The 15,777-nt window shown below is 50.6% G+C and overlaps 1 protein-coding gene across 6 annotated transcripts in view; it reads left to right on the top strand.

The window, feature by feature from the left end:
* Nucleotides 1-15,777, top strand: part of SMG6 (SMG6 nonsense mediated mRNA decay factor) — a 165,353-nt gene that overhangs the window by 91,431 nt on the left and 58,145 nt on the right. For all 6 annotated transcript variants that reach the window (XM_073315354.2, XM_073315350.2, XM_073315355.2 and 3 more), the window contains one exon: nt 7,468-7,669. In XM_073315354.2, coding sequence (XP_073171455.1) covers nt 7,468-7,669 — 202 coding nt within the window. The remainder of the gene's footprint in view (nt 1-7,467; nt 7,670-15,777) is intronic.

Below are 15,777 nucleotides of genomic sequence, written 5' to 3'. Positions count from 1 at the left end.
GCCAAGGCCAGGCCCTGCACCGGCACCATGGCTCATCCCGGGGCCGGGGCCAAGGCCAGGCCCTGCACCGGCACCATGGCTCATCCCGGGGGCCAGACGCAGTATCAGCAGCAACACAGCAGCCCATCCTAGCTCATCCCGGGGCCTGGGCTATTGAGGAGGCTTGTCAAGGCTCATTGCAGAGTCTGGGGCCTAGGCCGGTGGGCCTGCCCATCCCAAGGCCTCCGCTCATGCTGTATTCTCCACATTCGTGATTCCTAGTTCTCCACAAATGACAGAGTCAGGGGACTTTGAGAACGTCTAAACTCAGCCCAGCTGTGGCAGTTGGTTTATTGCTTTCAGCTGGTACTTGAACCCGGGTCCTGGTCTTGGAGTCTTTCCCAGGTTTAATCCCTGGAGTTTTCTCTGCAGCTGTATGACACTGCACTGACCCCGAATGAGGATAGGAAAATAGAACCAGTGCCAAGCCAGAGTCTCTTTTTCATTTGGAGTCTGGCTGTCTGCCCATGACCAGGGTTACATAATGGGAAACATAGCTGGGGCTCTGGAGAGCCCGCGTTTCACCACGCTGCCCAGACCTTCGCATTCTGATGCTATATATCTTCCTAATTGTAGCTCAGATGCATTTATCACACTGCTGGATTTGAGTCCTTACAATAAAAAACACCAAATTCCTCAGCTTGCTGCTTTCCCTGTTGGACAGAGATGCAGGAAAAGGTGTGAGAGGTAAATGCTGCGCTCCGCTCCAGCACATGGCACTGGGGACTCAGAGAGCAGCATCTCAGGGGTGTCCTCTCCCTGACAAGTGCTTGGGAACATGCGTAGAGCATGAACCCCAGCATTCAGAGGGTGTCCTCTCCACATCCAAACGGGCTCAGGGCCCCTGTGTGATGCGAATGGTGGGCTGCACCCTTCCCAAGATCCATACTCTTGATTCTAGGCTGCTTTGAGCTGACCCCCACCCATAACAGTCTGATTGGTGTTGGACCACAGAGGTTTTGGGGAAGATACAGGCAATGTATAGCCCTCTTTGGAACTGTGTGTGTGAGAGTGGGGGGGCATGGGTGACATTCCTTCTCCTTCACCTCTCTAGGGGAGGTGCCTTCCATGGTTGCCATGTTGTGGCACAGTTCCTGGGTAATAGCAGGGCTTCCTGTTGATGGCACAACCACATCTTGGGTATCTCTGCTTGGATTCTAGAGAGCAGCAAAGTATTAGTGTGGTGGCTTCCTTGTCTAGAGGGGTTTGGCGAGTGAAGAGTGTGACTCACGCGCGGGCTGGAAAGAGGGTGTGTCTCTGAATACCGGGTACGTTCCCCTCCACACACAGCGTACCAAAGAGTAGGTTGTGTGACCCAGCTGTGAAAGGCAATAACACCACAACACAACTTCCTCGTACATAACATCTTTCTCCTAAACTGCCCCCCAAGTTCCTCATGGAGAGTAGCTGGAGGGGGGAGGGGTGGACGAGACACAGGCAAAGGAAAAGAGAGAGCGAGAGTTGACGAGGCAGAGATGTTCCTTATGCACACGCTGATGGCAAGAGACAGATTCGCAGGCCAAGGCGGAGAGTTTCGGTGTGAGGCTGATGCTGAAGCTGCAGACACTGGAGCAAAGGGGAGATGGGGGAGCCAGGGCTGCATGGCAGGAAGCTGCTCCTGCCTTTGAGGCAGTGGCTGAGGAAGTTGACACCGGTGGGCAGGGAAGAGCACAAATTCCCATGTGATCTCAGAGATCTGCTCGCTGCTTCTCATTGCACCGTCAGGAATGTGCCATTAAGTAGAGAAGCCCCTGACTATTCAGTGTGTTGCAGGGGTGGCCAGTGGGAATCTGCTTTCCTGCTAGGCTGGGAATTGGGGCCTCTGAGCTTGCTATAGGCTGCATGCAGCCATTTAAAGTGGTGCATTTTAACCAACTATTAAATTAAACCCAAATGCTTTGAAAAAATTCTAGAGCCTACTTTATAGGAGCATGGAAGAGCCTGTCAGGCTGCCCTCATCACACAGGGCCTGCTGAGCAGTGTCAGCTCCCACTGAGGGGTACAGCCCCAGCCCAACCCGTGAATACAGGTACTGAGACGCTGGTAGGGATTGCTAAGGGCTGAATTGAAAGTCCCTTTCTTAGGTCTTGTCTCCTTTAGTGAATGTTCATCCTGGAACGGTCCCTATCAAGCTGTCCAAAGAAGGGCCGTCACATCAGCAGGGTCAGTGGCTGGGAAGAAGGAAGGTAGAGTCAAGCTAGAGAAGAGCCAAAGATCAAGCATTTGAGCCCCATAGGGTTCCTGGGGGAGGGGTCGTGGAGCAGTCCCTGTACCATTAGCTCAGGAAGAGCAGGAGCCTCTTGGAGAGGTGCCCTGTAGGTGTGGAGGCAGGTCCATGTGGCTGGAATGATTTACAGTGTCGGTAGCTGCCCCGAGATGGAGGCAAACGTGGAGGAAGCCTTTGGCTGCATGGAGCAGATAGCAGCACATAGCTCCATGTGTCGTTGCTGGGAATGGGGAGATAAGAGCTGGGGGTGAGCGGCCGTCTCTGGGTAAGGGGTGGTTAAAAAAGGTGAAAGGGGTGAGGTGGGAAAGGTGCAAGAGGCCAGGGAGTCGTGTGGGATGGAGAAGGTGCTGCTGTCAGTGGGAAGAGGCTGAGTCTAGAGGGGATTGTCTGATCCCAGATGGGCTCTCTGCAGCTTCACAGACGTGCCCCTCGGGAGCTCCAGGGTCATTTCTCCCCACTGGGAGCTGGGTCCTGGGGAGAGAGTTGAGAGGTTCCTGTTGGATTTTCTGACTGACAGAGTTGAGGGAAGGGCCAAGGGCTCCACCCCAGAACTGTGAGGTAAGTTCTTCATCTCAGAGCATCTTTCTAATGGGTCTGTTACGGGGTGGGCGAGACTCTGTGGCCTGCAGTGTGCAGGTCGGATGAGATGATCAGGATGGTCCCTTCTGGCCTTAAAGTTGTGAGGGTGGCTCTAGTTGGGGCTTGTGCAGGGTTTGATGTGGGGGATTCTCTAGCCTGGGACACGCCGGAGGCCAGACTAGATGGTGAGAACAGGCCCTGCTGGCCTTAACACCTGTGAATCTAGCTCTGAGACCCTCAGGAGTTTATGCCCTTTCCAGATGCTCTACGTCTCCACGAGTTACCTGCTGTAGCTGTCCGCTTGAGAGAGCCCAGGTGAAGGGGACGTCCCTTCTGTGACTGCAAGGGCCCTTCGGTGCCCTCTCAGTGGCTGTGGCCCTGCAATTAGGGGCAGGGTTCGTGAGTGGCTCTTAGGAGGAGCTCATACTTCACATGCCTACAGAGGAATTACTTTTATTCTGGTTTCCCCTGGGTGAAAATGGGGCTTGGAGGCAAGGAGGAATCCTGGTGGGACTTTGATGCACAGATGTGGAGAGCCTGGTGCCTTCTTGGATTGAGCTGTCTCAGCCTCCTGATTTGGGCTGGTTTCCTCTGGCTGCCTTCTCTGGAGCTTGCTTGCCTACTGCGTTCGGCCTCTTTGAGCTCTGCTCACCCCAGGAGCAGAAAGGCCCAAGTGGTTTGCCATCTGTCCTGTGACTCGGGAGCACACTGCAGGGTTTCTCACACTGCACTCTCTGGGTTTGTTGTGCAGCTGTGGAGTTTGAATGTGAGTGTTTAAACAAGCTGGTATTACTCAGGAAATGGCCACCTCCACACGCTTGGAACATGGGGTCATTGTACTTGCATGAATCACCAGGCAGCCTGCTCCCCCTGTGAAGATGGTGGCTTATGTGAAAGCACTTCACAGCTTTGGTCCTGTCCAGGGGGAACTCAGTGAGTGTCGGGCTGTGCTTACCACACAGAGTTGTTAGCAAGAGCTGCCTGTTTCTGCCGCGCTTAATGTTCGGGGCATTTGCCTCTGGAAGCAGTAGCCCCAGCTGTTGCTGTGATTGCACAGGTCCAGCCCTAGCCCTTGTCATGGAGGTTCGTTTGGCCCCTGGGTACCCTTGTCCATGCACATGAGCTGGGTCCGCTCCATCCCCTGGCTGGGCTGCGCTCATGCTGACAGCTACATTCGGCCTGCGTTCTGAGACAGCAAAAAGTAAGCTAACGCTTTGTTTTTCCCTGTCCTTGGTGATGTAAATGTGTCTGTGGGGAAGTGAATGAACCCCACTTGTGGGGAGAGACCTTGGGCTAACCCTCTCTTGGCTTCCTCCATTAGAAGCACAGAGAGCTTCGTTCTGTTTACCTCGGAACTGTGCGCTCCAGGGCTCGATGTCAGCAATTCTGCAGAGCCCTCTGCAAAGGCTCCACAAAGAGGCCTGTTACAACTCAGATATTGTGTACGTACAGCACATGCTGATGGTTGGATCTCTGAGCATCTGTGCACAGAAATGCCCTGAGTCAGAACAATCCAATCAAGGTGACACAAGCCAGGCATACCTAGAAACCGCCACTGGACCCTGGGGGCTGAAGGAGAAAGCACCTGGCTGGGTTCCGAGGGTTGCACGTCCCTCCATTGTCCCCATAGAGGGCAGTCTCCTAAGGGCTCAGGCAATGAACTTCCTGATTCTTTGGCCATCAGCTGGACCTGGTGCTGGGTGTGTGGAGCCTGGAGAACTACCTAATCCTGTAGTGATGTTCATGCAGACACACAGGAAGGAGGCCGCTGCACAAGATTCTGTCAGATGCACTCCCAGCTAAATCCCCATCATTGTGTGTCACAGCAGGAAACCAGGGCGAAAACAGCAAAGGAAAAGCACTTCTTGCTCCATCCTTATTGCCAACGTCCCATGCATACACAGGTTTATCACACCTAATGGATGCAGCCCAGCCCCTGCTCTGAATTACACAGCAGCCGTGTTGATAGCTCATGACAAAATTGCCCCGACCGTCAGCTTGATTGAGGGGACCGTAGAGTGGAAATCTGACACGTAAAATGGAAAGGGCAGATCTGCTGAGCCATTGTGAAGCTGTGGGGAGCAGGGAGGATGCTGCAAAGGTCTAGGGGGCCCTGTACTGGAATAGGGGGCTGGAAGGGTAAACTCCTCATCAGTGGGGCTGGAGAACTAGTGACTACAGGGGGAGGCTTCTGTGCAGAGCTGCTAAGCCTGCAGGAGGGGAATGCCCCAGTGCTGCCACTTGCAAGATTAGAGAGCTCTCTTACATGCAGTAATGTGAATGATGTGACCATTTGTGTGGCCTGGTGATGGCATTGGACACTGAGCCTGTTGAGGAGCAAAGGCCACGAATGTCAGGTCAGGAGTGTTTTTTTCTGCAGCGTGTTGATATACCTCCGCCTTCCGCTCCCAAACAGAAGTGCTCCCTGCCATGTGACCAGTCCTCCTCACCAACTGGCATGGAGCACTTCCTGCTGTGTCCCGCTTTCCCTCCTCGGCCATAGATCTGTGCCACTAGCACCCTGTGTCTTCCATGTCCCCTTACCCCTGCTGGAAAGGGAGCACTCCCTGTCTGTGTCCCCTGCTGATGCCTGAAACTTTTGCACCTCCTTTCATTCTGCAGGTGTTCTCGCTGCTGATCCGGGTGTGGAGCAGCCCGCTCAGTCTGAGGGCCACGAGTGCTATGTGACCAGACCCATGCAGCAAAGTCAAGTCCCCAGCAGGGCACTGGGGGAGGGCTGAGTATGTCAACCCCTGCGTGTCTCCCATGGGCAGAGCTCACGTTGGAGGTGGCCCAGAGCAGCCCTGTCACATCCGGTGCTTGTCTCTGCAGCCTGGGCTGAAGGATAAACTATCAGAGCTGTGGGGCAGCGGATCATTCCTCTTATTATTTTCTTCTTTGCAGAGAGGGGTCGTGGAAAGTTCAGTTCCTTTTAACCCTCACAGCTCTGTTTATTTTCCAGCTGGTAGCACAAATGCAGTGTTTCCCATTACATCACAAGGGCCTCGGACAGACCCCTCCGAAAACCGTGTTGCAACTGTTTATTTTTTTCCATATTTAAACAGTTCTGACAGCCAGACCTGGCTGAGCCAAGTGATGGAGCTTTGTGAATGAGCCCAGCTCCTGGTGTCTGTGCACAGAGGGCTTCGAAGGCCCTCTTCTCTGCAACATGTTTGCCGGGGCCTGCTCAGGGATGTGGGCGACTCTGTGTTACACGTGTGCTGATTATGTGCTGGGCTTTGATTAATGGCAGCTCATTCCGTCCAGCTCCCAGGACGCTCTTGAAAACAAGATGTTTCATTTCAGTGCACTTTCCTGGTACATTGATTGCCATAAATAAACGAGTGCAGACTCTGTTCACCTGGAGCAATTCATGGAGCAGGGGGCCTGCTCCAGCCCCTTGGCTGCCTCTGGCTGTGGAGAGTCACATCCCCCCGGCATTGGTCTCTGTCCTGCACCTCACAGTTCATCAAGGTGGCACAGATGGGCACGGCACAAGACTGCTGTCTGGGACCCGAAGGCATAGGGATCCCAGCACAGCAGGCCCCAGAAGTAGCTCAGTCTGCTGCTTTCCCTTTCCCATCGCCCTGCACTTCTACCTCGATCTAAAATCCCTCCTTTCTCTCCGGAAAAAATCCTTGTGTGAAACAATTAACAAGTAGCAGTTGGTTGCGAGCTTGTAGCTGTGCTGTTGGTCTGCTGCCCAAATGTGTCACAGGCCCTCTGTGCACATATTCTGCCTCCATGCCCCACCTCGACCCTCGGGGCCCTGGGCTCCAGCTGCCCTCAGAGAAGAGCAGAGTCTACAGCCAGCTGCTGAAGCTGCTCAAGGCGCTGTGTTGACACACTGGGCTCTGTATGTCCCTGGTGCTCGAAAAAGGTGACACGCCACACAGGCAGCTTTGCAGATCACTCCAAAGTGTTGAAATTGTGACCAGAAATGAAACACGGTGTAACATCTAGTGACTGGCATTTTAAGACAAAGCCCCTGCGGTCCCGCATGGCCACAGCATGTGATGGCAGATAGCAGCCTGGGCTCTGTGAGACACAGATAGGGCCCTGGGGACATTAGCTTCCAGGAGGGGCTGGAGAAAGTCGGCTGCGTCCCAGGGCTGGAGCTGTGGCTGCAGTAGAGTAGAGAGCCGTCCTCGGGCTGCCCAGCAGGTGACTTCCCCCTTCCCAGGCATAACATGGAGCATTACTCCTCTCTGGAGTGAGCTGGATTATTTTCAGCATCACCTGGGGCTTTGGGTGGGGCAGATGCTTCCCCGCGTCTCCGTACCAGGTTGGGCTTGCAGGGGTGGGCTGTACAATGTGTGTGTGTGAGGGGGGTGGATTCTGGGAGCTTCCTGGTCCACAGTAGAGAAGTAAGGGGAGCTCTTGACTGTCCTCATCTGCAGAAAGGAGAGGGCTTGTGTTAGCAAGTGCTGGGCTCACCGATTGGGGTAAAACCCTCTGTCCAGTTGGGAGCCCATGTGGCTGGACTCCTACCCTGAAGGGTATGTTGGTAGCTACTCTGTGCTGGGAGGTGCATCTTGCCTCATCTCACTTCCCTAATATTTGGTGTGATGATGCAGAGAACATGCCATAATTGATCATATCTCTTCCCCTCATTCTCCCAGGGTCTCAGTGGACGTGTGGGCGACACTAGCCGACTTCTGTAACATACTGACCACAGTGAATCAGTCAGAGGTGCCGTTGTACAAGGACCCCGATGATGACCTTTCCCTGCTCAGCCTGGAAGAGGATCGGCTCCTTTCAGGCTTCGTCCCCCTGCTGGTCGCCCCCCAGGAGCCCTGCTACGTAGAGAAAACCTCGGACAAGGTCAGCACTAGGCTAAACATCCCCCCTTGATTCCTCCAGACTTTTATTCTTGGGAAGTTTTCTGTGCAAACGGAACACGATTAAGTCATTGAGAAGGGTGTTAAGGGAAAATATCGACCTTTTAGCCGCTGACATCCAGCTCTGTGTCATGAAAACCCCTCTCGACTTCCTCTGGTGTGTGTGTGCTCGCTGGCATGTTGTATATACGATCATTTCCTCACTTGTTTAAATAGTGCAGCTTGTGTTGGCAGCACTCTCACTCCACTCCAAATGGTTTGCATCATGCTTAAAGCACCCTCCCCCTCCCCCGGCCACAAAACTCTGTGCTAGGAAAGCAGCCAGGGCTTTTTTCCCTCTCTAAAGAGGAGAGTGATAAATAGGTGACTAGAGAGAAGCAGACACCATGTGTTAACGTACAAAAGGCTTTTAGGAATATAAAGCATTCCCCGCTGCCCGCTCTCTATTTTCCTTTCTTTGCTCTAGGAGCCTGGTCTAGCCTGAACTTTCCTCGGCTGTTGGTTTTTAGAATAATGAAATCAGCTCCCTTGTTGTTGTGGGGCTTAGGTTCCATTCCGTGCCACCGCCCAGCCAGGGGGGATGTGGGTGCCTGCACTTGCCATATGCACTCCTGCTGGGGATGGAGAGGGGAGAGTGACACTGGGGCTGCAGACCACACAGGGCAGGGCGGGAATGAGGGTGGAGCTTGTCAGTCCCCTGCGTGTGTTGCCTGGGTGAGCCCTTCGGGGCAGCATCCCAGACCTGGAGCTGTCACTCTCCCAGGAGGATGTTGTGGTGTTTCCCTGAGCAGAGAGGACTGTAGGAAGAGAAGTGGAGCTGCTGGGACTAGTTTCCACTGTGAGCAGTCTGTAAGATAAGTGGGTAAGCTGGGGCTGGCCGGAGATGTGCATTTCTAGGTGTCACTTCTCCAGGTCCTGTTCCTGAACTGACTGAGAAATCTGGGACCCTCGTGAGAAGGGGAACCTGAGAGGTGCTACTTGCGGTTTCACTTCCCTGTCTGCCCTACTGCCGCTTGTAACGTTGTACTGGGGCAGAGAGGAGAATACAGTCACTGTCCCTGTTTCAAGAAGCACCTCGCTCCAGGAAGGGACCATCAGAAGAGGGGCTTTAGGGGCATGTTCCTGCAGTTTAAAATAGCAACCCTGCAGTCACTATTTCTTTCCCCCAGGGAAGCTGGCTTGTGTTGGTGGCCTTGCAGACTAGCTTGGGCTTGGTTCTTCTGGGCCACGCTGGGCGGGAGAAGACAGTCTGACTCTGGCCATATAGTCAGCACTGATGACAGGCCCAAAGCTAACATGTGCACCTGTAGTCCCAGCATCCCAATCCTAGCATCGAACCCATGATAGAAATGGCAGACAGCGTGCTCTGGCCAGAGAGCACAATGTGACTGCTGTGTCAGCATTCCCTGGGCTTTGCCATTTCCCACTGTGCACCAGAGGCATTCAGAGTATCCTCCCCAAATACTGACATGCTCAAAGCATTGTCCCTTAGCCCTCAGTGAGCTGCAGAGCAGCCACAGAGCTGAGGTTTTCTCCCTTCTTGGTCCCCAGTGGGGGATGTAAGAGAACTGTGGAAAGGGGGTGGGGGGGTTGCATGTGTCTCCCACAGTGAAGCAACATCCACCCAAACATCATGGGTTTTCTAGGTTGTTGGTAGAGAATGTGAAACTGCCCTTCTCAGTACTGAATTCTCACACCTTGGTGCTTAGGAAACGTCTCTTTGTTTCCTTTGCAGCCAGTTCTTCACAACCCCCTGTTTCATTCACACAGGTGCTAAACACATTGCCGTGTTCCCCAGACTCTGCATATGACAGTGATCTTATCTAAATATAGCAAATACCTAGGAAGAGAGAGACATTTGGATTTTAGCCCCTCTCTGATAATACCTGAGATTGGACTGCAAGTCTTTGGGGCAGGGTCTGTGTTTTTATCTTAAATAATAAATTCTGAGCATTGTGATTGCCAGTTCTTCTGTTCGTTCCCTCAGTCCCATTCTATGGTAGAGTGCTGCAGTCCATCAGAGCCTCTTCACAGCCAGCGTTTCTCAGTGGGTCACTGGACATTTGGCCTCCATCTTGCTGTGGATGAACAAGTTCCATCAACAAGCTCCTTTCATTGCTGGGAGTTTCTGCGGTGGGGTTCATGCTGGAGCCAGCATGATGTTTAGATTTTTCTGTCTTCTCATGCGCTACCCCTGTGATTGTCACCTTTTCCCCAGCTCAAGCTCCCCCGTAAGTGTTAGTTCTGAGCTGAGTATTACATGGGGGTGTTTTAATTGGTGTGTGTTGGGTGATTACCTGCTGAAACACACACTTGTATGCAGGACTTATGCGGTGGAATACAGTGATGCATACCGATCAACTGCAGTCTACATAACCAGGAAATTGAGACTTCATACTGTGCCTTCAGGTTTACAGACTATGGGCATCTTGTCAAGGCCTGTCCCCCTTTCACTGGGAGCTGGTCCCATGCCCCTACTATCCGGCTCTTACCTAGCTTTGCTCCCCAGAGCAAGTGCTGAGTTTGATGGTGTGGTGAAGGGAGGGTGCTGGCAGAGGGGAAGGTAAAGAATGCGGATTTCATCTGTGCCTGCATGGTGCTGTTGGTGGGGGCTTCCCATGGCGAACACTTGGATTGACTGAAAACAGAGCAAGGCCTGATTAGAGTCCATCTGCTCTGTGCACTAGGTGCATTCTCCCAGGGGTCTCGGGCATCGGATGGTTTCTTCCATGCTCATTGGCCATTGATTGCAGGAGGGCTCCTGTGGAGTTGGTGGTAAGGCTGTGACTGGGATGTGGAACTCCCAGGTGGGGAGAATGGCAGGGAGGTCTCCTGTGTGGCAATTCTAGAGACTTGTTTGGATGCGCGTCATCACTCAGTGAGCGTCCATTCCTACTGACTCTGCATAGGCTGGGGGCACACAGGGAGAGATCTAGCAGCTCTGCCTGTCCTTTAAATTTGAAACACTGTACAGCACATGCACCTGTGTGCCTAAGCTGGTACCTGAGGAGCAGATCCTGTGTGAGCCCCTGCCAGGGAGGTGTGGAAGACAAAGTGTTAATGTCCCTTCCCACAATAAATTTCTGTGAAGGGGGGGTCCTGAAACCTCAGCCCCTTTCTCGCCTACCCCAGCCCTGACACATGTTAATAAAAGGTTTTTAAATCCCAATTAAAAGGCAACAGCCCCAGCTCACTGGGGTCCGGGGCCCTGTGTCCTGGGGAAGGCCCTTCACAAATGTGGTTTTTGCATTTTCACGTTTTTGGCTGGTGAATAAGATTGAAGAGAAATGCTCCTTCCCCTGATAACAATACAGTGAGACGCAGGATCAGCAGTGTGTGGATTAAAACCAGACGGTGAATGATTAATACACTTGCTTATGGGGCTAGTCACTACGACTCCCTCCACTGAAACAAAAAGGAGCCTTTCTCTGTGCACGTGTTCATAGGAACATGCTCTTTGTATGTGTGTGGTGAACTCTTTCCCCACTGGCAAGACCCCAAGTGATCTGCCTCCGGCATGGTCCTGGAAAGGAGGCGAATCCCTGCCATGTGTCTCTGAATGAGACAGTCCAGTCTAGGGATTGGCCCATGCAAGGTGGGGCGTCACTCTTGCAGCTATGGGGGCCCATTTAGTTTTTCACACTTGCCATCTTCCGTACTTGACGAACCCTCAGCTGCCTGCTATGTGTATGGTCACCTGCTGGGGGAACAGTCAAACAATTGATTCCAAACCTGGTTCCATTAAGGGCCTTTGTTTCTCTTTGAAAAGTACAAGCCTCTTTTCTGTGATTCCAGGCCAGATATGTTTTCTGAACTGTTAATCTCTCTCTAGTCTGGCTCATATGTTCTGGATTTCCATAACTGCTGGCCACTGCATTGGCCTCTCAGGAGCTCTCTTTGTTGGGCTTGGGCTAACGTTAACCCATTTAGCTAGCAGAGCATTGAGATGCTTATTAGCAAGATGCAGTTTTCTAAAGACTTTCAGCTCATTTTTTGTGTGAAGTAGAGTATCTTTCTGCCCAGAAAGAGAGCCACGGAGAAGGGCCAGAGGAATAGCCTTGGAATGCCTCATGAAAATCTACGTCCTGTCCTTCCTAAGATGACAGATCTGTGGCTAATCACCTGAAAGCCTCCTGGGGCAGAGGCAAAGACATTTACCTTCCTGAGAGTGGCTCTGAAGTTTGTTGTTCTGAGCTAAAAAAATGCAGCTGGGGGAAGCCTAGCAGGAGGAAGTTCCCATGGGGTAGTTGGTAGAGCAATGTGGGTAATGAGTATAAAGGCTTTGGGCTCAATTAGGTCACTCATATGTTGAGCAGCACCTTACTCCACGAGTAATCTCATTGCTTGCGGTAGGGCTTCTTTCAGAGGAAGGTGCTGCCCAGCAGGAGTAAGGGTGGCAGAATTGGGCCCTCTGCGAGAGGCAGCCTCATCCCAAACAGGAAAGAGAACCCTGAGGCAAAGTGATGTGCCTGCTTCCCAGCACCCTCCTGTGCATGTCCCCAAGGCACTGTGTCTGTGCCAAGCCACATTGGAACGCTTGCTCAGCCCATCAGAGCAAGGGGCTTTCAGTTCCCTTCAGTGGGGAGGAGGGAAGCAGTGAGAGCCCTAGAGTGAAAGAGTCCAAGGAGGAGTCACCTTTGAAGAACTCCTTTCATCTCTGTCTGCCTTGCTTTCCAAACAAGCATTGACAGAGCCCTGCCACACTGAGCCTTGCCACAAGCAGCTACGTGGCAGCAGCTGGCAGCCCGTAGGCTATGGAATTAAACACTGAAACACTTGCAGACCAGTAACTAAACTCCACCTTGACCTCGTCCTTCCCTTTCATGTGGTATCTTTGGATTGTAAAAGGCATTGATGGTGAGTTACAACCAACGTCAGAAGCTGATGTCACTGGTAATAGACAAAAAACCGGGTTTCACCCACTGAGAAGGTAACATGGAGCGTGTTGCCTGGCATGAACTTTTGTTCTTATTTGCGTTTCCTTTGAACCTGATGTGCCAGTGATTGTCTAGACACCCCCTGAGTCACTCGGGCATTCTGAATTTGCCAGGCATCGTTGACATCCTTTGTTTGTGATAGGAGGTCTCAAGATCCATCCGTCTCCCCGGCCCAGTATGGCAGATGGAGGACACGCTGACCTCTGACCTATGCTTGTGGTCAGTGTTTTATAGAACAGGGCATGCTGGAGTGCCTAGTGACCCTTGGTGCCCTTAGCCAGACTCTGCATGGCTGCGTACCAGAGGGATTCTGACCAGCTTTCATTTCATCTGGCCTGCTCGTTGCTGCTTAAACAGAGCAACATATGAGCATATTTTTAAAACTCTGTTTTATTGTGGCTGAAGATAAAGGTAGCTTGGTGCAAACAAGCTGTAGTCTTGCATGAGGACACTAAATGCAGCCCTGGAGAAATCTGCAATGTGGAATAATAGTTCAAGCTCTTAAAAAAAGAAAAAAAGGGGGGGGGGGAGGCAAAAAAAATCCTGCCATAAATCTAGTGAGTGGAATCAGGGGGAAATGATCCCATCTGGAAAACTCCAGGGCTGGTGCTGCTGAAGGCTTACGGAGCGATGCAGATCGCAAAGAGAAAACCCTGCAGTCTGAGGATGACAGGCTCCTTAATTGATGTCCATTGCAACTGGTACTCTGCCAGTTTATGTTGGCCATGTTCCAGCGTGCTGTAATTTTGGAGCCAGGTGTGAAGCGTTTCTGTTCCGTCTTGTTCCCAAGTACCTACAGAAGCCTCACACACCTCTCTTGAGGCTGCAGCCATGTAGGAAACAGCTGTACAGGTATAGGTGGAAGGAAATGTCACAGCTGGGTTGGGAATGCTTCCCCCACACCTTGCCTGAGGCCTGGGTTTGAGAGGAGGGGGCACTCCCCTCTGGCTACACCAGGCTAAGGGAATGTGGGCACTGTCATAGAGGCTGGCTGGCTGTTGATCAGACACTCTCAATAGCCATGGGAGTCTGGGAGAGACACAGGTCAGCAGTCCCACAGCAAAAGACATTCCTCCATGACATGCATTAGCCAGCGGAATAGCAAATTCTAGCAGCAGGGATTCCTGGAGGGTAAGGCCAGAAGGGACCACTGGGATAATGTGTTCTGCCCTCCCGTCAAACAGGCTGTGGGACTCCCTAAATTAATTCCTGTTTGAAATAGAGCAGATCTTTTAGGAAAAAAAAAACATCCAATCTTGATTTTAAAATTATCAATGAGGGAGAATCTACCATGACGCTTGGTAAATTGGTCCAGTTGTCAAATACCCTCACTTAGGGTGAATAAAAATAAACTTTTAAAAACATTTAAAAAAAAACAGATTTTTTTATTTAAATTAAATCCATTTTCTTTTTAAAAATAAACCTTTTGAAAATGACATTTGAAAAAACCTAAACTTACTATAATCTATTAAAATAATTTTAATTAAATAAAACAAATTAAGCAGTGCATATTTGTAGCCGAGGTTTCAAAGAAAGTCAGACCACTGAGCTGATGTAAGTCTCTGGCTAAGCTGGAAATCAGAGTTTGTTGAGGTGCCAATTCTACAAGTGCAGAGAGAATATCTACCTCATTTTGGTTTATTCAACTACTTTATTTCAATGACTAGTTCATTCAAAGCCCAGGAATGGGTTGGGAGTTGAAAAAGCCAGAAAGCTGGTTTTCCTTTCCCAATCTGTGAATAAAAATGTCAGGTGAGAGGATGAGAACTAGTAAGTCTAAAATCGTGAAAGGCATGGGACTAGAAACAGTCAGTTCACTTAACTACAGGTAAATAGTTCCTTTGGTTAATAAAATCTGTTAGTTTTAAATGCAAAGTAAGTTTTGACAAACTATTTTTTTCTTATGTCTCCTGCACATTTAAAGTAGTTTTATGTAACTATTTAAAAAATGCTGGTTTTGTGCATTTGAATGCAACTGTACAATTGAATTCTAATTTCCATCCAAATAATTGTGTCACAAGTCATAAGTAAAAAAATGAGTCACCATCTCGTAAATAGGAAATGCATCATTCACCATATTCTAACATAATAAAAAAAGTAAAATTAAAGAATAAAGATTTTCCTGCCTGCTGATTTTAAAATCAGTGATTTGTCACTTTGATTTAAATCAATCCACCCTGACCTCTCTGTTAACAATTTGCACAATTCTTATTTGTCTGAATTTGTCTAGCTTCAGTTTCCAGCCATTAGATCTTTGTCTGGTAGTTCTGTTCCCCAAATAGGTACTTGCAGACTATGAACATGTCATCCCTTAACCTTCTCCTAGTTAAATGGAATAGATTGACCTTCTGTCACTGGGCAAGTCTATGCTACAGCGGCACAGCTGCATTGCTGTAGCCCATTTGGTGAAGATGTGCTCTGCCAACGGGAGAGTGCTCTGCCGTTGACATAATTACTCCACCATGGCAAGAAGTGGCTCTCCCGCCAATGTAGCACCAGTATGGACAGTGCGAAGCTTGTGTTGCTCAGGGGGAGGGGTCCTTTCACACCCCTGAGCGATGTAAGTTAGATAGATTTAAGTAGTAGTGTAGACCTGCCTGCTCTCAGGCATGTTCCAATCCGTTAATCATTTTCATGGCTTTTCTCTGAGTCCTCTCCAAATTTTTCAGCATCCTTCTTTATTCTTACTTTACGGACACTAGGGTTGGACACAGTATTTCGGTAACAAGTGCCAAATACCAAGGTAATGTTAGCTTTCTGCTCCCACTTGATATTCCCCTGTTTACACAGCCCAGGATGGCATTAGCTCTTCGGGCCGCTGCATCGCACTGGGGGCTCGTGTTCAGATGGTTTCCTTCATGATCCCTACGTCCCTTTCAGAGTCACCATTTTCCAAAACATCGTTCCCCATCCTGAGAGACCTGCACATGGTTCCCAGATGTATAACTTAACATTTGGCTGTATTGAAACAGTATTGTTTCCTTTTACCCATTTTATCAAGCTCTGTATTAGTGACCCGTCTCCATTATTTACTACTACCTGAATCTTCGTGTCGTTGGCAGACTTTATCAGTCATTATTTTATGTTTCCTTCCAAGTCATTGATAAAAATGTTAAATAGCACAGGACCAAGAGTCAATCTCTGCAGGACCCCA

The sequence above is a fragment of the Lepidochelys kempii genome, chromosome 17 (genome assembly GCF_965140285.1).
Source record: "Lepidochelys kempii isolate rLepKem1 chromosome 17, rLepKem1.hap1, whole genome shotgun sequence".
In the NCBI taxonomy this organism is placed as follows: domain Eukaryota; kingdom Metazoa; phylum Chordata; order Testudines; family Cheloniidae; genus Lepidochelys; species Lepidochelys kempii.
The sequence above is the reverse complement of the archived record's forward strand: the minus strand, read 5'-3'. Positions and strand labels throughout refer to the sequence as shown.